The 21,651-nt window shown below is 35.1% G+C and overlaps 1 protein-coding gene across 1 annotated transcript in view; it reads right to left on the reverse strand.

Moving 5' to 3' along the window:
* Positions 1 to 21,651, reverse strand: part of DPYD (dihydropyrimidine dehydrogenase) — a 4,342,678-nt gene that overhangs the window by 372,736 nt on the left and 3,948,291 nt on the right. The window contains exon 20 of the mRNA XM_044085707.1: positions 8,843 to 9,022. Within this exon, the coding sequence (XP_043941642.1) occupies positions 8,843 to 9,022 (180 nt within the window). The remainder of the gene's footprint in view (positions 1 to 8,842; positions 9,023 to 21,651) is intronic.

Raw genomic sequence — 21,651 nt, forward strand, 5'->3', positions numbered from 1 at the left:
GTTATCCCATTACTATTTCAAGCTCTAATGTGCCATTTATATGCAATCCTAGGTTTTAAGGGGAAACCATACAAATTTAAGTAGCATGGAATCTAATTTTTAAATAAGTTTTTGGGAGGGGGTAGTATCAATGACTTTATATAAAACAAAATTTTAGGTAAAATTATCATTTTAATTAAAGGGAGCCTATCCACCATTGTGAAGAACATTTTATTCCATCTTTTGATTAGTTCACTATTGGTGGTTATTAAATTATTGCAATTTAGTTTAACATACTCTTTCTATGTACTCTTTATACTGACACCCACATATTTTGATACATCATTCTCCCAATTAAACAGGCTATTCTCTCTTAGGTTTTTGTTGATATTTTTGTTAATTAGTAATGTTTTGGATTTATTATGATTAAATTTAAACCCTGACATTCTTTCAAACTTGCTTAAGGTATTTATAACATCATGCAAAGAACCATCAATATCACCCAACATTAACAACATATTACCAGCAAATAACTGCATCTTAGGACAATAGTCATTATTAATTTGAAAGCCTTTTATGTTTTGCTTGTTTTTGATATAGGTAGCAAAATGTTCCATTGAAAGAGCAAACAATAATGGTGACAAAGGACAACTTTGTCTAGTTCCCTTGAGGATTTCTAGTGTTGAGGATAGGCATGATCCAATTTTTAAATAAGCTTGTGCCCCACTATATATTTTCATTAATAAGTTGAAAAAATCTGAAGAGAATTCAAAACCAGTCAGAATTCTTTGTAGATAAGACCAACTAATGGAATCCAAAGCCTTTTCTATGTCTAGGCTGATAACAGTTAGTTGTTTTTTTTTTGTATTTGCATGCTATGTCTATTAATGATAGTAATTTAATAATGTTATCTTGCACTTTTATATGAAGAATGAACCCTGTCTGATCATTATGTATTCAATTAGGTAATATTTCCTTTATCCTATTAGCTAATATTGTCATGAAAATGTTATAATCAGTGTTTAGTAATTAAATTAGCCTATATGAATCACAAGATTTGGGGATCTTACCTTGTTTTAATATGGGGGAGATAATTGAGTAGTTCCACGATGGGGTTGTTATACATTTTTGCTTAACCATAGTAAAGGCACTCATCCTTTTCTTTATTATATAATCAGGAAAATCTTATATAGTTTAGGAATTATTCCATCAAGTGCTAGAGCTTTATTATTTTTTAAATTTTTTATTTGCTCTTTCACTTCTATTAGTGTTATTTGTTTATTTAATATGTTACTTTGTTGCATTGACACCATAGTAGTTATATTGTATTGAATAAAAGTATTTATTACATTATCTGTCTTCAAAAGTGGTGTGTTATTTATATCTTTATAGTAGTTTTTGAACACTTCTAACATGCCCATTAAGTTAGATGTACTCTTAACTGAACCATCACTTTTATATTTGATCTCATTAATAAGATTTTGATTGTTTATTTTTTTGGATCTTACCACTAATTTCTCTAGATATTTGGGATTTACAGCATAAGATTGTAATTTCAATTTTTCCAGGTTTATGTCCACCATATGATTCAGAACTTCTAAGCATTTTTGATTTAATTTAGAAATTTCATTATATGCTATTTTATTTGGTTTTCTATCCATTTTTATCTTGTCTAGTTTTTTGTAAGTCTAAAAGTTCTTTGTCCCACTCTCTCCTTTTTTTTTCAGGTACCAAGATTTTATTCTACCATATATATATATATATATATATATATATATATATATATATATATATATATATATATATATATATATAAGCTTTAAATGTGTCCCATAGTATAGCATTAGTCATGCCACTATTATCATTTGTTTCCATGAACATGTCTATTTCTTTCATTAACCTTTCCCTCAAGTCTTTTAACTTAGTTATGTAAGCAGGAATTCTCTGTAGAAATCTTAAATAACCTGTATGTGTAATTAATGTAAAGTTTAAAGCATTATGGTCCAAAAGTGGACAAGTCATTACACATATGTCATTTATTTTAGAGTATATATTATTTGATACAAATACCTTATCAATGTTTGTTTGTGTACCAAACCAATATGAATAGTGAGTACAGAATAAGGAATAATGCTCTCTTAGACCATGTATATCTTTAAGGTTCATCTGGTTTGTAAAGTCATTTAACTTCTTGTCTTGAGATGTTAGTTTTATTTTACCATTTTTGAAGTATCATTGCCTGATAATAGGCAGTTAAAATCACCTGTTGCTATAATTTCCCCATATGCATTTAAAGTAATCAGGTCCAGATATTTGTCAACATATGTAGTACTCAGTCCTGGTATCCAGTATGTATTAATCAAAGTATAATACTTCCTATTGATTTCCAAAATAACCATGCTTAGCATCCCATCTTTATCTGAAATTGTATCTATAATTCTTGGCATAGTTACAAGTATTTTCCCATAGAATAAGAGTGCTCCTTCTCTTAGTCTTAAACCATGAATCAGCCAGATGGTACAGCCATTGAATGAATGTTTTTGTAGATCTTTTTTAATAGCTGGGTTTCCTGTAAAAAGATGATCTGGGCTTTATGCATTTTGATATATTTAAGCAAACCAGCTCTTTTAACATTATTGTTCAAACCATTAATATTTAATGATAAACATTTATAAGCCATTGACTATAATGTGTATGTTATTACTAACTGAAAGACCTTTCTTCCATGCTGACTTGAAATCTACTGAAAACTTACTTATCATGGATGCATAATGTGTATTAAGCACTACTTTCAAAAACCTAAAACTATTTACAAACACATACATGAAACAAAGTTTCTGGTTTAGTTAAAAACTTTACCAATCCATCCAACCACCACTACCTCTCCAATGCCAAAAGATACAAATTATCCACCTCTGCTTACAATATAGTATAAAAACAAAAAGGAAAAGCATTATGAAGGCAACTAAAAAAATCTGAATCCATGAAATATACATTAGAATGAGAGTGTCTAATATATCTGAAGCTATATGAATATGTCACATATGATAACAGCACCTATAATACGTAGATATGCCAGAGATACCCATAGGCTCAAAGTATGAATAAACATTAGAAGCTGACGGTTAAGAAGGTTGTCAATATTTCCAAGACTTTTCAAGAAACATCAGATGATTTAACCATTTTATCAGTCATCTAACATTTTTCATGTAAGGATGTGTTGAATATACATATATATATATATATATATATATATATATATATATATATAAACAGTTATTACAACATAACTATTATATTTTGCAATTATACACATATTACTCAAATGTATTAACAATATCTATGTTTACATCTTTCATCGGAAAGGGGGGGGGGGAGAAAAGGGGGCCTCACAACCCTCTGTTCAGTTACTACAGGTTTATATAACATAAGTCTGATGTTAATATGCATAATGAGTTTTTTAATGCAGCTCCTAGTTCACTTGATGTCATTTAGTTACTAATAGTGTCCACTGAATCTGCAGAATGTATGCATCTATAAGAGAATATAGGCATTTTCAAAGGAGTTAAACACTTTTATCAGAACTAATTATTTACCATTTAAATTATCTAGTGAAGGATAATAGAATTTCAAGAGAAAAGAATTCCAAGTACAACCATTTAACAAGTTCAAAAGGTCAAATGATGTCATCACTGTTGTTTCCTCAAGCTGCAGCTTCATAAACTTGTTAAAAAGTATCTAAATAGGTGCATGCACAACAGAAGTTGTCTCTAGTGAAGAAAAAAGCATTTTCAGCAGGAAATTCAGATCGTTAATCTTTTAAAGTTTACAGAAAGCAAAAAAAAAAAAAAACACTCAAGCTGCCTTGTCAGTGAATGTCATGAATCTCCACAATGAGAACAGTCACAGAGATCACCAGTTTCCTCACAAAACTTCAACATCATGAAAAATTAACCCTTTCATATAAAAACAGCTATTTAGAAGTAACAACATCTGCTTCAAATGCGAAATCATATTATAACATTTCAATCATTTACCCACTAGTTAACCAGGCCAGGAGAGAGACAGAAAGGGGGGACTTTATATATATATATATATATATATATTTAGCTATCTATAAAACACCATTAATGTATTGTATTAATGTTTAAATGTATCTAAACAAAGAGTCTAAAACATCTAGTTGAAACACTAATCAGAAACACCTTGTTACCCCACCACTGACCCACTAAAAAAAAATGCACTTTGGTATTAAGTCATATTATACTATTACTGAAGAATTAGAAGACATACATCACTTGCAGTTATTTAAAAGGGAAAAGTATGTAAACTACTTATAATGGGGAAAAGAGGGAAAAGGAACATTGCTAACAAAAAATAATAAGGGGGGAGAGAGAGAAAAAGTTATTTAAATATTTAGCAGTATATGTAATTAGAAGTAGATATAGAAAGGAAAAGAGAAAGTTAATAATAAAAATGATTCACAATACCTTACAGCATAGAGACTTACCAGAATCAAATATATTATGATTTATAAAACAAAGCATTTAAAATTAGAAGGAATTTATTAATTTGTCCTTTAGTTTCTTAGTTTTGTTTGCTCCTTCCTTCCTTCACAGACCTTCCATTTTTTGTTGCCTGTCTCTTCAAACTCTGGGATGACCATTCCATTTTTTCTATGTCCAACAGTATTTTCTTCTTTTGGAAAAATTCTACTGCTTCTTGTAGGGAATCAAAGATCTTTACTCCTTCTGGCAAGGTGATTTTTATTCTTGCAGGAAAAAGAATTTGAGCTTTAATACTGCCTTTTTTCAAGGACTTAATTAGGGGAACACACTATTTTCTTCTGGATATAACTGTAGAGGTGTAGTCATTGTCAAAACAAATAACTTTTACACCCATCTTAATAGGGGAATTAGTCCTTGTCTTGCAAGGAAAGAAATCTAACTATAATATACATGGGGTTAGATGAACTCAGAGATGAAGCTAGACTTGTCAAGGACTGATGAGCCCTCTCAATTCCAAAAGAGAGGGATTCAGGCATGTTTAGCGCTGATGAAAACCAGTTATTGAGGAACTGACTCATGTTAGCACCCTCTTCTTTCTCAGGAATTCCATATATTGTTATGTTATTCCTCCTTGATTTACTTTCAAGGCCTTCCAGTTTCTCAATCAGCCTGGTGTTTGTTTCAGAAGAAATTCATTGTGATGTGCATTTTCTGTCACTCTAGTATCTAGGTCAGTTACTGTTTCTGCTAAGGCAAGAATCTGTTCAGATTGTTTTTTACTATTCCATTTAGAAGTTCCAGTTGTTTACTGCATTCTTGTTTGATAGTATCCATTTTGTGTTTAAATTTGTCCATTTTTAGTGACAGTTCTTGGATGTTTGTTGTTATAAGATGTAGTTCTTTCTTCACTGCACTCTCCTGGTGTGGGTTCTTCACGTTGCTCATGTTTTTAGTGACAGTTCTTGGATGTTTGTTGTTATAAGATGTAGTTCTTTCTTCACTGCACTCTCCTGGTGTGGGTTCTTCACGTTGCTCATGTTTTTAGTGACAGTTCTTGGATGTTTGTTGTTATAAGATGTAGTTCTTTCTTCACTGCACTCTCCTGGTGTGGGTTCTTCACGTTGCTCATGTTTTTAGTGACAGTTCTTGGATGTTTGTTGTTATAAGATGTAGTTCTTTCTTCACTGCACTCTCCTGGTGTGGGTTCTTCACGTTGCTCATGTTTTTAGTGACAGTTCTTGGATGTTTCTTATTATAAGATGTAGTTCTTTCTTCACTGCACTCTCCTGGTGTGGGTTCTTCATGTTGCTCATGTTTTCAGTGACAGTTCTTGGATGTTTGTTATTATAAGATGTAGTTCTTTCTTCACTGCACTCTCCTGGTGTGGGTTCTTCACGTTGCTCATGTTTTTAGTGACAGTTCTTGGATGTTTGTTATTATAAGATGTAGTTCTTTCTTCACTGCACTCTCCTGGTGTGGGTTCTTCACGTTGCTCATGTTTTTAGTGACAGTTCTTGGATGTTTGTTATTATAAGATGTAGTTCTTTCTTCACTGCACTCTCCTGGTGTGGGTTCTTCACGTTGCTCATGTTTTTAGTGACAGTTCTTGGATGTTTGTTATTATAAGATGTAGTTCTTTCTTCACTGCACTCTCCTGGTGTGGGTTCTTCACGTTGCTCATGTTTTTAGTGACAGTTCTTGGATGTTTGTTGTTATAAGATGTAGTTCTTTCTTCACTGCACTCTCCTGGTGTGGGTTCTTCACGTTGCTCATGTTTTTAGTGACAGTTCTTGGATGTTTGTTATTATAAGATGTAGTTCTTTCTTCACTGCACTCTCCTGGTGTGGGTTCTTCACGTTGCTCATGTTTTTAGTGACAGTTCTTGGATGTTTGTTGTTATAAGATGTAGATCTTTCTTCACTGCACTCTCCTGGTGTGGGTTCTTCACGTTGCTCATGTTTTTAGTGACAGTTCTTGGATGTTTGTTATTATAAGATGTAGTTCTTTCTTCACTGCACTCTCCTGGTGTGGGTTCTTCACGTTGCTCATGTTTTTAGTGACAGTTCTTGGATGTTTGTTATTATAAGATGTAGTTCTTTCTTCACTGCACTCTCCTGGTGTGGGTTCTTCACGTTGCTCATGTTTTAGTGACAGTTCTTGGATGTTTGTTATTATAAGATGTAGTTCTTTCTTCACTGCACTCTCCTGGTGTGGGTTCTTCACGTTGCTCATGTTTTTAGTGACAGTTCTTGGATGTTTGTTATTATAAGATGTAGTTCTTTCTTCACTGCACTCTCCTGGTGTGGGTTCTTCACGTTGCTCATGTTTTTAGTGACAGTTCTTGGATGTTTGTTATTATAAGATGTAGTTCTTTCTTCACTGCACTCTCCTGGTGTGGGTTCTTCACGTTGCTCATGTTTTTAGTGACAGTTCTTGGATGTTTGTTATTATAAGATGTAGCTCTTTCTTCACTGCACTCTCCTGGTGTGGGTTCTTCACGTTGCTCATGTTTTAGTGACAGTTCTTGGATGTTTGTTATTATAAGATGTAGTTCTTTCTTCACTGCACTCTCCTGGTGTGGGTTCTTCGAGCTGCTCATGTTTTTAGTGACAGTTCTTGGATGTTTGTTGTTATAAGATGTAGTTCTTTCTTCACTGCACTCTCCTGGTGTGGGTTCTTCACGTTGCTCATGTTTTTAGTGACAGTTCTTGGATGTTTGTTATTATAAGATGTAGTTCTTTCTTCACTGCACTCTCCTGGTGTGGCTTCTTCACGTTGCTCATGTTTTTAGTGACAGTTCTTGGATGTTTGTTGTTATAAGATGTAGTTCTTTCTTCACTGCACTCTCCTGGTGTGGGTTCTTCACGTTGCTCATGTTTTTAGTGACAGTTCTTGGATGTTTGTTATTGTAAGATGTAGTTCTTTCTTCACAGCACTCTCCTGGTGTGGGTTCTTCACGTTGCTCATGTTTTTAGTGACAGTTCTTGGATGTTTGTTGTTATAAGATGTAGTTCTTTCTTCACTGCACTCTCCTGGTGTGGGTTCTTCACGTTGCTCATCTTGAGATCTCCAGTAACCTGATAACTTTATGAAGTGAACTTTACAATCAGCCTAATTAAACTTATGAAAGATGGTATTACATACCTATCATTCTGGCTCTCAGTTTTTATATCTAAAAGTCAATGCCATGACATTTATTTTACAATCCAGACCATTGAAAAATACATACCTAGATCTTTTAGATTTCATAAGGGCATATGTGACAATCTAACCATATAGACATCATATTATTAGGAGTTCAGCAAAACAACTTGGCTATCTAAAGAATTCTATAAACCGCTGTTATAATTCCGTTGTATTATAATTCTGAGTAGCATACATCATCAGAACAATGCTGATGTATTGTGCTCTTATTTGGTAAAGTGAGGTCACTCATTTACAGATTGAGCAATAGGAGCTCTAAACTATAGTATAGTGATACTGCCATGCCAAAGTTGTACACATTCCCCAGCATGATTACCTTGTCTTCTTGTCATATGTGAACCATTCATAAGACAGGTTGCATGAACTTTATTCAGCCTATAGCTCTCATTTTATGAACTGGTATAGAATGGTTAATGTAATCAAATGTGAAACCAAGGTTAATAAAAATGACATCACCCTGAAGCACATTATCTTCAGGTCCATGCATACTACTCCAGAAAAATAAATGGCTGACTGCCTTTGAAAGGGTCTTCTTAAAAGCAAACTGTGCGAGAACTATTCTAATAAGCTGACACAATGGCTCAGTTTCCCTAGTCAAGTACAATTTTCTGAAATGTTTTGACTGCACATCATAATAACCTTATTGGTTCTACGACATCATGTCTGAAAACACTAATTTTATGCACCAGTACAACCACTTATGTGTTCCATTCATGAATTGGTTCCAAGAATTCCTTTTCATTCTTTCTTTTGATGGTTTGTGATGTTATTGTTACCATTGTCTTTCTTAGTATTCAAGGCCTTTAAAATGTTATAGCATGTGTTGCGATATGGTTTCATGTCTATTCATTTCCCTGTTACCATCACATCTAGTGTTGACTTCTTATCACTTTCAGCTAATTTGGTACTTTAACTAGTTCTAAACAAGACTTAGAGGTCATTTCAGCATCATTAATTACTGCTATCTTTTGGTCCCTCCTGTCTCAAGTTTCTTAGTAAGTGAAACAAAAGCTTAAATAGTTCCATTTAGAAAGAAACTCACTTTTTCATTTTCTCCTTCACTTTGATAGTTTGGTGTAGCTACACAAATGCTGTTGCTCATCAGGGGGTTACATACTTTTTAAAATTAAAGTGTAATAAAAGTAACATACCTTTCCAAAGAGGTCTGCAATCTTTGGCACAGGTTTACCCTTCTGGTGGCGTGCCGTTGGTGGGCTCTGGCCATCCCAGCTGTGAAATTCCTCAATACTCATTAAGTAAAGCAGAGCTTTAAGCCCTGTGCAGTAATCTTCTATCACTGTAAAATCCTGATTCTGTACAGCAGAGCATACCTGAAAACAAAGCATTGAAGGTATTACTTTATGTTCTGTAAGCCTTAACTTGAGTTGTTTAAAGTAAAAGTAGTGAATATCCCTAATAGATACTGCTACTTATCCAATGTAAAATGATTTTTAGTAAAGATGTACTGCTACAGAAAATGTCTGAATGCTTCACAGTTCAGAGTAAGGATATGTGAGATTGCTAACCAATTTATCGAAAAGACTTTTCCAAAGTATGTACAGAATAATTTAAATTTGTCTTTTATAGTAACTGTCTCATTTTCACATGCTTTTTAAAAACATTCAAAACTGGGAGGCTGGTTGGCTCATTAGTGAAATGCTGGCACTTGTACCACCGAGTGTTGACACACAAAAAAAACACTCAGCAGAAGACTGAATCTCAAACATTTCTTTTCGTCTTTCAATCCCCCTGTACCCCACCCAAACTTATATATGCAAACTCCAAGACTGCCATACCTCTGAGAAAACAGAATACTCTGAGAAATGGCCATCTTGAACTTAATATATAGAAGTCCATTTTTTCAGACTTTCTGTGTCAGCATTTAAGGACTCACTAATGTGGGTCCTAACATTTCAAATGGTTACTGTGTTGGTCACATGATTTTAAAGTATTTATTTATTTGGTAGACTGTTTTTTGACTGTAGTTTTGATGAAGTCCAGTAAACTTAAGGACAAAAGCATTTAACTTAAAATGTGTATTATTGTCAGTTTTAAGTTTCTCTCTTCTTCCATGGTGCTGCTTTGTGGTTATTTATTATTTTTGGCACTGTTATTGTTTCAAAGTTGTGTGTGGGCATAATGTGCTTAAAAATAAGCACTGTGCCAATGAAAATGAAATAAGTGAAAAAACAGTATAACATACAACAAAGTTAAATTAAAAGTAAAATAGTTAATCTAAAACACAGGGCAGAAACAAACTGAACAAACCCACTGACATGTCATGAGCCTATATATGAAACAGGCATGCAATAAAAGATAAGTCCACAGACTACAAACTAGAAAACCTAGTCAGAAATGAAATGGATGAGAAGACAAAAGTATTGTTGTTGCATTGAAAGGCAAAATATCAATGGGGCTGCATCATGTAAAATACAGGAACTGATAGCATGATATAAAATGACAAAACTCAATGAATAATAGTCAATACGATGTAGTCCTAATAAAAGGGTATACAAAACTCAAAAATGTCCAGTGAAAGAGAAAACTGAAAAATGATTTGTTGCTGAGTAAAGGAAATAATATGTTGGAAACCTCCAAGTCATGTGGAAAGTTATAGATAAAAAAAAAATAAATGAATAAAATCATTAGGAACACTATGGCAAAGTAGGACTAACCACAGAAATGCAGAAACCTACAATTCAGATGAATTGTGTAGCCCATCTGTTTGTTGTTTGGCATGATAAAGAAATACAGCACTATCTGCACAACGACATCCAACTAGAGTCATATTTCTGCTTTTGTTGCATAAGCCATTAGCAGGAGTGAGTGTGCAACAGTTGAAACACCCTTTATAAGCCATAACCAGGAATGAGCATGCTGTAATCGATACACTCTTTATAAACCATACCCAAGAATAAGTACACTGCAGTCGGATATAAGCCATAACTAGGAATGAACGTGCCACAGTCGATACACCCTTTATAAGCCATAACCAGGAATGAACATGCTGCAGTCGATACACTCTTTATAAGCCATAACCAGGAATTAACGTGGTGCAGTCAATACACTCTTTATAAGCCATGACCAGAAATAAGCATGCTGCACAAGATTCAGCTTCAATCCTGTTGTGGTGTACTCCAATTTCTCTTTTGAGGGACTAACTGCAGCACTTTGCAGTCATCAGTGGCTAGACATGCCCAGCTTTTAACACCACTGTGACAGTTCCCTTGCAGTGGCCCTAAGCAGAGTTTTTTTTAATTTGACATTATTATATGTTTTGAGGCCTTTATATTCTTTTCATAACCTTGTGATGGATTTTTCAAACTGCTGACTTTCATTCTGGCTTGTACTAATGCAGTTAGATATCAGTTTGTTAAATCCAGTATTCATTTCACTTATATCTTTTATAAACTATGTCCAAATATGTGACTGTATCAAAAGCCATGCTCAAGTTGAGGTACGCCGTGTGTACCATTTTACCTTCATCTATTGATTTGGTGACCTTTTCAAAGAAATCCACCAAGCTGAGTAAGCATGATCTGCCCTTGACCAATCCAAGTTGGGATGGGTTCAATGTTTAGAGGGTTCCTATTTCCTTATAGATTAGCTCCAAGATAAGTCTTTCCATGGTTTTGCATATGAAACTGGTCAGACTTAGGGTCTCTAATTGCCTGGGTCTGCAGAAGGTCATTCCTTATGCAGAGGAATGACTGTTGCTATTCTCAATTAATTCGGTACAAAACCTGTATGGTGGCTGAGGTTAAACAGTGTTGATAAGGGGTGGCTAACTCATACTTCATATTATTTAAGATGCATCAAGGGATATTGCCATGACCAGCCCAGTGCATTATTTTTAGCTTCTGATAGTGCTTTTGAGGCAGACAAAGGTGAGACAGTGATAAAGGTTGACCTGTATTTATCAGCCGCTAGGTTAGCTATATCTTCCGCCTCAGTGTAGACATTATTCAGAATCAGCTGAGTGCATTGTTGCATTGCGATTTGTAGATTATGAACATAACTAAAAATGGGCTTGTGATTGCCTTTGGCTTGGGTGGCACTTTTAGCCTAAGACCTGGCTTTGGTGTATTATAATAACCTCCAGAGTTGTTTTATTTATTTCAATGATGAGGGCTCTATCACTCTTGGAATTACTGTTCTGACTTTAGGGCAAAATTCTCCTCCTTTTTTGTAAAGCTTGTTGATATTATTGTTCCACCAAGGAGATTTGTTTCTGGGGCTTGCCCTGTGCTTGTTCCTACAGGGTACAGCTGCAACTATGCAGCTGTGTACATGCTAGTATAGTGTGGAGGTGTTTGTTTCGGCATATTCTGCAGGGTTAACTAGGTTTGGTGGGGATTTAAAGCTTGACAACATATAACTTAGGGAGTAGGTACTTTGTCGTAGAGAAATTTCTTAAAGGTACCTTGCTCGTAAGATGTTTCTCATTTTGATTTTATTTCAAAGGAAATGGCTTTACAGATAGTCATAAAAAGTGATGAAGATATGCAAGGGATGGTAATGGATGCCATCATATTAGTAAGGACATGATCCAAGATATTGTTTCCTCTAGTGGGTATCCTGATTAATTGTACCAGGGCATTTGTACTGGCAAAGTCCAGGATTCTCTGCGCTTATATACTAATGGTGGTGTAGGTTTCCCAGTCTATAGCTAGATAGTTTAGATCACCAAGAAAATTGCATTAGGTTTATTTCTGAGTGATTCCAGTTCCTATAGAAAGGCAATGATGATTTTAGGATCATAAATGGAATTCTTTATCTAACTAATATGTTGTATGGGACCTCACTGATGGTTATTTGGACATGAAGAGGCTCAAGTGCATCATTCTGCTTTACCAGCCTTGGTGTGAGTCTCTTCTGGATGAAGATTGAGACATCTCCACCTTTTCTCCTCCTGCACTGTTGCTGTTCCAGCCATGTGGAAGGTGTTACAATCCTGCACAACTTGAGTGCTTTCTGCTGTTGTAAACCATGTCTTAGTCACTACATAGATGTCTATGTCCTCCAAGGTGAGTAGGGCTTGTAGGGAGTGAAGTTTCTTGTTTAGGCTCTTAGCACTAATCAGTGACACCTTCATATTTTCCTTTGCTTGCTTTATGTTGGTAGGTTTATCAGGTTTGCATTGCCTAAAAAGGACACTATGAGAGTGGACAATGTCTTTGCCAATAATCAAAAGCCTAGAGGGAAAATATATAGGCCATTTCTGGTGAAGCATCATGGTCTGATTATATCCTCCTCAGTTGATGAATACTGGATCCCTTTCAAACGACTTTAAAAGCTTATCCATTTATTGAAGTCAATTATTTTTTGCTCATATTGTTGCATTATCCTTAGACAAGGAAGAAGGCTACAGAATGCTAGACTCATACCTGCCTGAGACATACAGTGTGAGGGCTCCATCATGTACCTCCTCATATATAGTCCAGGGAGGTACATCTCAAGTCAATGACACCAATATGTATTTCACAGAGCAATAGGGGTACTCGTTGTTCAAGGACATGAGGCCATGAGTGACCCAGTAGATTTTGTCATCAGACAAGCAACTAACCATCGCTCTTTCCTTGCTCAGCCTAGTAAGTACATATGTATGTCTTACAGTGGAATAACCTATAACCAGAATGCCTGGTGATATGGATGCCTGCCTTACAGGTTCATCACCTGTTGGACTCCCTGTGCTGTGTGAACTGGTAGACTTAACTTGCTGAGTGTGCTTTATGCCTGTGTTGCATTTTGAAGGTCATTGAGGTTTAGGCAAATGAATCTTTAGAATCTTAGTATATGATGGATTATGTGTATTGTGGTACCTTGGAGAGATATGATGTGTACTGCCAACAATGTTGGTGTCTGTTTACTAAGTATGTAATTTTTGCTTCCAAGATCATTACGTATGTATACGTCTCACAAAATGTGTTATGCTGTTTGAGTAGTAAGTGATTATTATACAGCATAATACACTTCTTATGCTGCCTACTCATCTCATTCAGGCACATTACAGAAGTTGATGGAGTGTGCTTGGTCACTGTTTTGACAGGAATGAGTTGGGGGATTGTGGTAAGGGTGATCATAACAGTTTGGAGTTTCATTTTTTTAGGGTACTGTTTGGATGGATGTATTATCAAGGCATAAAGGAAATGACTAGTTAACTGGTCAAGAATGTACTGCAGTTCAAGCTAAAGAGAAGCAAACTTTTCTTCCTTTGGCACTCACCTTTTTTGAAACTTCCTCTGTCAAGCCATTAAACTGCTACTTATAGCTGCAAATCAGTCAGATAGCATACAGTGAATCATTAATTAATGGGTATGTGAAGAGTGCAGGGATTCATAATCCAATAGCATTTAGCAAAGCACAAATCAGCAGCTATGTGAATGGGTGAAAGATCCAAAGACAGTATACAACACGTGTTAATAATCTGGGAAAGCCCATTGGATACAAGCATCACTTTTCAGGATTAAGACAGGTGCACTGTTTTGTGAAATGCTATGGTCAGAGTCATACAGCAGAAAAATAAAGGCTGGTGGAACTAAATCCTGCACTACAGGAATCAACTAACAGACTTTCACAGCCGTACCGAAGGCCAGACAATGTTGCAGCTCAGCATAGTGCATTTCACACCAATGTCTATGCAAAAAAAAATCTAAATTAAAAATGTATTCGGATTCAAAATATTACATTAAACCTGTAGAGTTCATGTTATCCAGTTTATGCACAACTATAATAAACATGCTGTCAACAGTCTACAAGAAAACAAAAAAGGATCACACTCAAAGGCATGGCCTGATTACAATTTACTCCTTCCTTTACTCCATAACTACCCTGGGATGCAGGAAGCATCTATGTATGTATGTATGTATATATATATATATATATATATATATATATATATATATATATACACCCACACACACACTCACACTCACTTGACCATCAATGACATCCCTTTTTATGACTAATTATATCACAGATGTTTGCTTGTGATCAAATAAATTAACAAATGTATATTTAATGGACCTAGAAATATATTTCTGCTTGCTGCTGTGATAATCATATAGTACAATGCATTGCAACCCAATGTCCTCCTAACCTCACAGACTATAAAGTAGAAACATATTTTAAAAAATGCTATTATATACTAAGAAAGTTGCTAGCACAAAAGGTTTTGAGTTAGCAAATATTTTCTGAACCATATGATGTCTGAAACTCACATGTTAATCATTATTTAGTGCTTGCAATCCACAACATTTTGCCTGAAAAATAAACATTTTAAAAGGAAAAGACTACAAATATGAGTCAAAATCAGGGATAAATGAGAACCATGCCCTGTGTGCGCGTGCGCGAACACACGCACACACACACACACACACACACACACACACACACACACACACACACATCAATTACAGTCACTTAGAAGACTGCACACCTAAGATATCTGGTTGAGATCAAGCTAAAGCATAAATAATGTCCAATTGCAACTCACTCTGCCCTCACTTCTTAGCTAAAGAATCAGATAGAAAGTCACAAAACCAAGAACAGATTTTAAAAGTTGCTCTTATATACTTAAAATACTAGAATAACAAGCTTTGCATCAGCATGCATTTTATGAATAATATGCAGAGTCTGAAAATCACATTCCTGCTATTATTTAGTAACTTCAAACTATAGCAGTTTGCCACAAATTTTGTAAGAACCATATTAAAATACTTCTCAACTTTGTTGCTCAAGAATTTGGACAAAGTGAAAAATAATGGTGAAACAATGACCGAAAAGAGATATTTTAATGATTTTTACTTTACTTATTCATTAACTTAGTAAACCCACTATTTAATGTGCCCCATTTTTGGGATGATACAGAAGTGCTGCCTGGTCGGGTGATTTATGCAAAACTATAAACTAAGAAAATGGAGATGGAAGGGAATTCTATACTTTTGATGTCAGAAACAGTTCATTAACAGCTCAGAGGCTTAATCATCTGTGATAACTGTCAGACAGCTCTAGTAGAACAGGTGTTGCATAAACAAGCATTTTCTGAACAATAAGAACAATGAATCTCCAACTAGTATTTTTGCTTGACTGTAGTCTCCAGTGATTTACCAGAAAATCAGAAATTTCAACAGAGACTTTACAAATATGAGATGATATTAAGATTTTCTGAAAAATCAGGAACAGGTGAGAGGCAGACAACTCAGATTCACTTAAAAAAGTTAATGGAGCAATGGGTTTTATATCAACATGCATTTTCTGAACAAATAATGACCAAAATTACTGACTGACTGACTGACTATAATTCTCAGTAATTTATCAGACAGTAAATATAATCAGGGACAGTGCAAAAGTATGGGTAAAATTAGAGATGTTCTGCAAAACTTGGTAGAGTTGAGAGGCAGGGCTTTGCCTTTACCAAAGTGCACACACATACATATACACATGCACACACTAAATTGCACATATACCTAAATTTACTGTACAGTTATTTACCACATCCATATAGCAATGTATTTAGCACTGCATGAAATGTTTTTGTTTTGCATGTCAAACTGGTGCAGCGGGAACAGATTCACGTTGACTGTGTAATATCAGAGTTGAAAGCTGTGGGTTGGTGCAGGGTAGAACACTTTTATTTTTTTGTACTGCTGACATTTATGGGACCCCTTAGATAGCAGCCAGCCCTGGGCATCTGCCTAGGTTGCCCTGTACTGGCTACAGCCCTGCCTTGAATTTCATATTTACATCCTCAGTTAATTCCCTGGTTACTGTAATTTACAACAGTTTATGGTAATGTCCAGTTCAGCTGTAATATATTCAGAAAGCTTAATTCTATGCATTTTTTGCACTGCACACCAAAGTTTAATGTACATATGCTATGAACTAAGTTACTGTATAATATGCTAATGATATTGTTGTCCTCTTTACTCTAGTTTTTCATACCTGCAAGTCTTATATTCTCTGCCTTGGATATGACAATAGATAGATTATATCTGTAAACATCCATTTTTGTATTGTGATTTATTGTGACTGCTTGGTAGGAGAAGCTTTACTTTGATTCATGTTTTACTTTTTATCTCTGAGTTTTACAGTTTGTTGAAAGATAGGAATAGGTTGTAGGCAACCACATTCTAGCCTTCCAAGAGACTAACCAGCTATAAATGCATTCAGACTGTAGACAGGACACTCCAGAACTTCTCTGAAACCATCCAGTGTTGTAGCAATTTACTGTGTAACTACTTGTCAGGAAAGCTTTATTTTGATTTATATTGCATTTTGTAACTCTGATTTTCAGTGTTTGTTGGAAGAAAAGGCTAGATTGTAGGAAGGCATAAATTAGCCTTCTAAAGCAACCTAGAAAGTTATGAGATGTGATTTCAGCCAATAGTTAGCTCAAGCTAAAGCACATGACGTAAACAATTTTTGGCATTTTAGAGTCAACACAACTGGCACTGCAGGTCAGAGAAAACTCCTTTATAAATTATTTCCTTTTGTACAAGGTTATTTCAGTGCACTTAATTTGATATTTATTTGCATATTGTTTGTGTGAGTTCCTCTTATAATTTGACTTAGATTACTAGTTGTTTTAATTTCCGTGAACTCTATGATTACATATCTCAATATGTTTGTCTCTTAAAAATCCTAACATTAATTGCAGTCATATGACTGGGTTCTTTAAATGAATATGCTATTAGCAATCTGATGAAGTATAAGTGATGAATGTGTACAAAGATAATAGATAATAACATTGGAAAGTTGTGTTCCTTGTGTCAAAAGTTGCTTACTATTATTTTTTTAAACTGAAATTGTTTTAAACAATACCACTTTGAAACAGGGAAAGAAAGGAAAAAGGAATGTTCAGTACAATCAGTAATGTATAAACCACAACATTAAAACAAATCTGATATCAGACTATGAACACTATGCACATTAAAACAAAACTAATAGCCAACTATCTACAGTAAACACATTGCTCAGCATGAATTCAACATTCTATCAGAACTTAGGTCACTCTTTAGAACAAAGATCTTCTCAGACCAATGTTTAATACTAATGATGTCCTACTCTACCCATCTGCTCAATCAGGCAAGCAGATGCTTCCATTGCTAAGGTACAGAATTCAGTTGGCCATTACGCAGGACCTATTTTTCTTTTTTGCTCTCCACAACTTAGAATTGCAGAGTTGAGAATGGCACCCCATCAGGGGATGGAACCAGGGTACAGAACAGATAACTACACCTCTACTCATCTTTAAAAACTCACTGACTATTAATAGGTTACTCACAACTCTCTTAAATAACATTGCTTTTAAAGGTATCATGACATAGTTCCACAAAATTCAAATATAAACATGAGCATCAGGTCAGCAAGAATGAAAATATTTTCTGGGTAGATGCCAACATGAACAAATGTCCCATTTGCAAAAGAACTTTACAAAATTGACCATTTGGGTGCAGGAGAATAATATGCTGATAAAGACATCAAAAACTAAGCATATGAGATTTAGGAGCTAGGGACTGAAAGGTCAATATTTAATACAGCACACAGTGATTGAAACTGAACATTCATTTAAAGGCCTGGGTAAATAGATAGCTTTTAGTTTATCTAATCATGTCAACCAATTGGTTAATGATAGTTTTAAAAATAGAGGGTTCATAAAAAGATTTATAAAGCCTAGAAAATCCGAAATGATAATACTATTACTTGTAAATTACATTAGAGTCAAACTAGAGCATGGAATTATAACATGGAAATGTCATAAGAACTATAGCATGAATAAATTGGATGGAGTACAATGGAAATACACCAAGGGTATCCATGGTTGTGGAAGTGTAAGCTATTGTGAAAGATCAAGAAACCTGACTGAATGTGTACATTGTCTCATACAGATATTTTAGAAGGGACATTATTTAGGTATACAGGGCATTTACAGACAACCAACCCTGGGAATGCTGGTTATCACACAGTAGAACACAAATGCCAAAAAACAACGTTCTCCAGTAGAAAAACCACTTTAATGTTCAGAAGACCAACTAGCCAGATAAAACTTTATCAATTTATATATATATATATATATATATGTGTGTGTGTGTGTGTGTGTGCGTGTGTGTGTGTGTGTGTGTGTGTGTGTGTGTGTGTATTTAATTCAGTTACAGGAGCCAATGTTGTTACATTTTTAACACAAGCAACTTTACAAATCCATTTTCAACACAAGCATCTGTACAAATCAGTTTGATATTCAAATATCATATAATTCTTTACTAAATTAAAGCTACTTGTGCTGGAAGATGTTACACATCCACTGTCTTACTTCTCCTGGCATAGTTGGCAATACCTCACATCTTCACAGTAACAACTGACAAAATTCCCCAAAAATACAAAAGAAAATTAACCTGTTATAACTTCATACACCTATATCAAACTGATTCAAATTCTAAAGCTACTCATGAAGTCTTTCAAAAATGTAGAACAATCAACAAAACCCCCTCAACAAAAAAGTTAACCTATCAAAACTTCTTATATTTACATCACTTTCACTGAAAAAATATAACACTGTAGTGCTCTAAGATATACAAAAACTGAAATATGTTAGAAACAGTAATGTACAGAAAAAAATGCATGGACGGAACAGGTAAATATCTGGGTGCCTGACATTTGATACATGGAATATCTACACTATATTGGTATGGTAACACTGGTGGAGATGTAAAGCTTGTTTCAAAACCATTATATATTCTACATTTGTATCTCCAGAGTGTGCTTGTGTGTGCATGGGGATGTCAGATATTTTTTAGGTTGTAACACCATATATAATTTCCTTCTGTTTTTAGTTAGCAGAGACAGTAGAAACTGTTAAATACTGGTAATGTATTTATTCTCTGTTGAGTCTAAAATCAGAATTCAATGGCAGTAGATTCAAATATGCATTGATATAAATGTAGATATAGATGTGTGTTTGTGTGGGTGGGTGCACATATATGAACATGTTGGTTGACAGCATAGACTTTCAAACAGTGCCTGTATCTCTCCCTGGGAGGTTGAAGCACAGCATATGTTCATAGGTGTATACTAGAATAATGACAACAAGGGCCTTTCTAAGCCTAGCCACAAAGAAATATAAATAATCTTTGACAAGTTCTACTACCCTTGATAAGTGTAAGCAGGAGCTTGGGAGATGAAACACTTACGTACAAGCAGTGGCCTGGGAGATGAACCATTTACAGGTTGCCTGTGCCCAGCCAGGGATGAATTTCCTGTTCCCTGTCCAGTTATGCAAGTTACACTTGAATTGGGTTAGGAAGGAATTCTGTTTAACATAGACATGGAGCCTGTTCCAGAGACGGGGTAGTCTCTGGGATACACATATGTCTCTCCAGCAGGTCCTATTTATATCACAGGCAAGGTTTAAGTCTTTAGAATGGGTAATTCTGATGTTGTTTGTTTTGTGGATATGCAAGAGGTCCATCAGATTGGAGTCTGACAACGCCCTGTATGCCAGGCATAGATGTCCCCTCAACAGCCTGTAGGAGACAAAATACAGGGATAGGGCCTTGAGGTGGTCTGCATAGGACATTTTACTTATGCCCTATAGTCCTCTAGTGAGGAACCTCTGTGAACATTCAAACTGTTTGATATGTTTAGTTAGGTACATACCAAAGGGGGCACTGTACTCAGTGATAGGTCTGATGAATGCCAAATACAGAGGAACAATGACTTCCTTGGACCTAGATGCCATACCTTTGTTTAGAAGTTGCACAGCATAGAATGATTTCCTCACTACTGTAGACACGTGATGGTTAAAGGTTAGATTACTGTCTATATGTGCCCCTAAGTCCCTGACTACTGGGTCATCTCTAAGGAGTATGTTGTCAATGTGGTAGTTGCCAGGGGTGGATGACTTCCTGAAGGATACTATTATGTATTTCTTGACATTTAGTTGGTATGCTGATGTTGCAGTGGGTGTGGGGCTTGCTCCCTGCATAAAGGATGATTTTTAATTTTTTTTTTGTTTGTTTTGTTTTTAGTCTTTTAGGATCAATATTTTACTCAAAATGTGGTGCGATTTCCCATTAACCCATACCTGTTTAAGGATGTAGGTTTTCCGGATAAAGAAAATTCATATGTTTTTATGAAGCATTCTGATCACAGTAGGTTCAACCTTAACACAGTTATTTGGTTATTATAACACACTTATGGTAAAGGAAGTCATGAACATTGGTTACACTACCTATATTTAGAACTTGTTAAAGTCTTTGGTACAATGCATCCTGTAAGTATGCTTGACAAGATCATCCAACTCAACATTAAACCTTATACTATTCACTGGAGAGCCAAATATCTCACTGACAGAACTCATAGTATGGGTTGCTGTTACCTCTTCCACACAGCAAATTGTTACTAGTCCAGCTATTCAATGTTCCTTTCTGGGCCTTCTCCTCTTCAACATCTATTTTTCTGATAATGCAGAACTCAATGGGCTATAGCATGATGACAGTGGCAAATGGGGCACTACCATATGCCTCCCTATAAATACTCACATACTGCAAAAAGGACTTAATCAGGTTAGTGCCTAGTGTGCTGACCATAGACAGAAGCTGAATAACAAAAAAAGGGAGTGTTTTTATATGGGAAGCAAGTTTTTCATAGATTACACCATACTAAAGGCAATCCTTTAATAATTAATTTTTGTCGGAGATATGAATACTTTTGTCAAAAATAAACTGCATTTTAATCACCATAATTCAGCCATAGATGAGATCATTCCACCTAGCTCAATTAATATCCAACTGCATTCCTTTAGGAATACAGAAGTAATAATGCCTCAATATAGATACCTCATCAGACCTATCATTGAATGTAAAACCCTATTCAACATATACTCTCCAAACATCATGCCTAACAAGGAAGGCAACAAATACTCCAAAGCAAAACAAATAGTGGATTAAACCTCCTAAGGTAT

Source organism: Protopterus annectens, chromosome 10.part0 (assembly GCF_019279795.1).
Source record: "Protopterus annectens isolate FY-2018-M chromosome 10.part0, PAN1.0, whole genome shotgun sequence".
Lineage (NCBI taxonomy): Eukaryota > Metazoa > Chordata > Ceratodontiformes > Protopteridae > Protopterus > Protopterus annectens.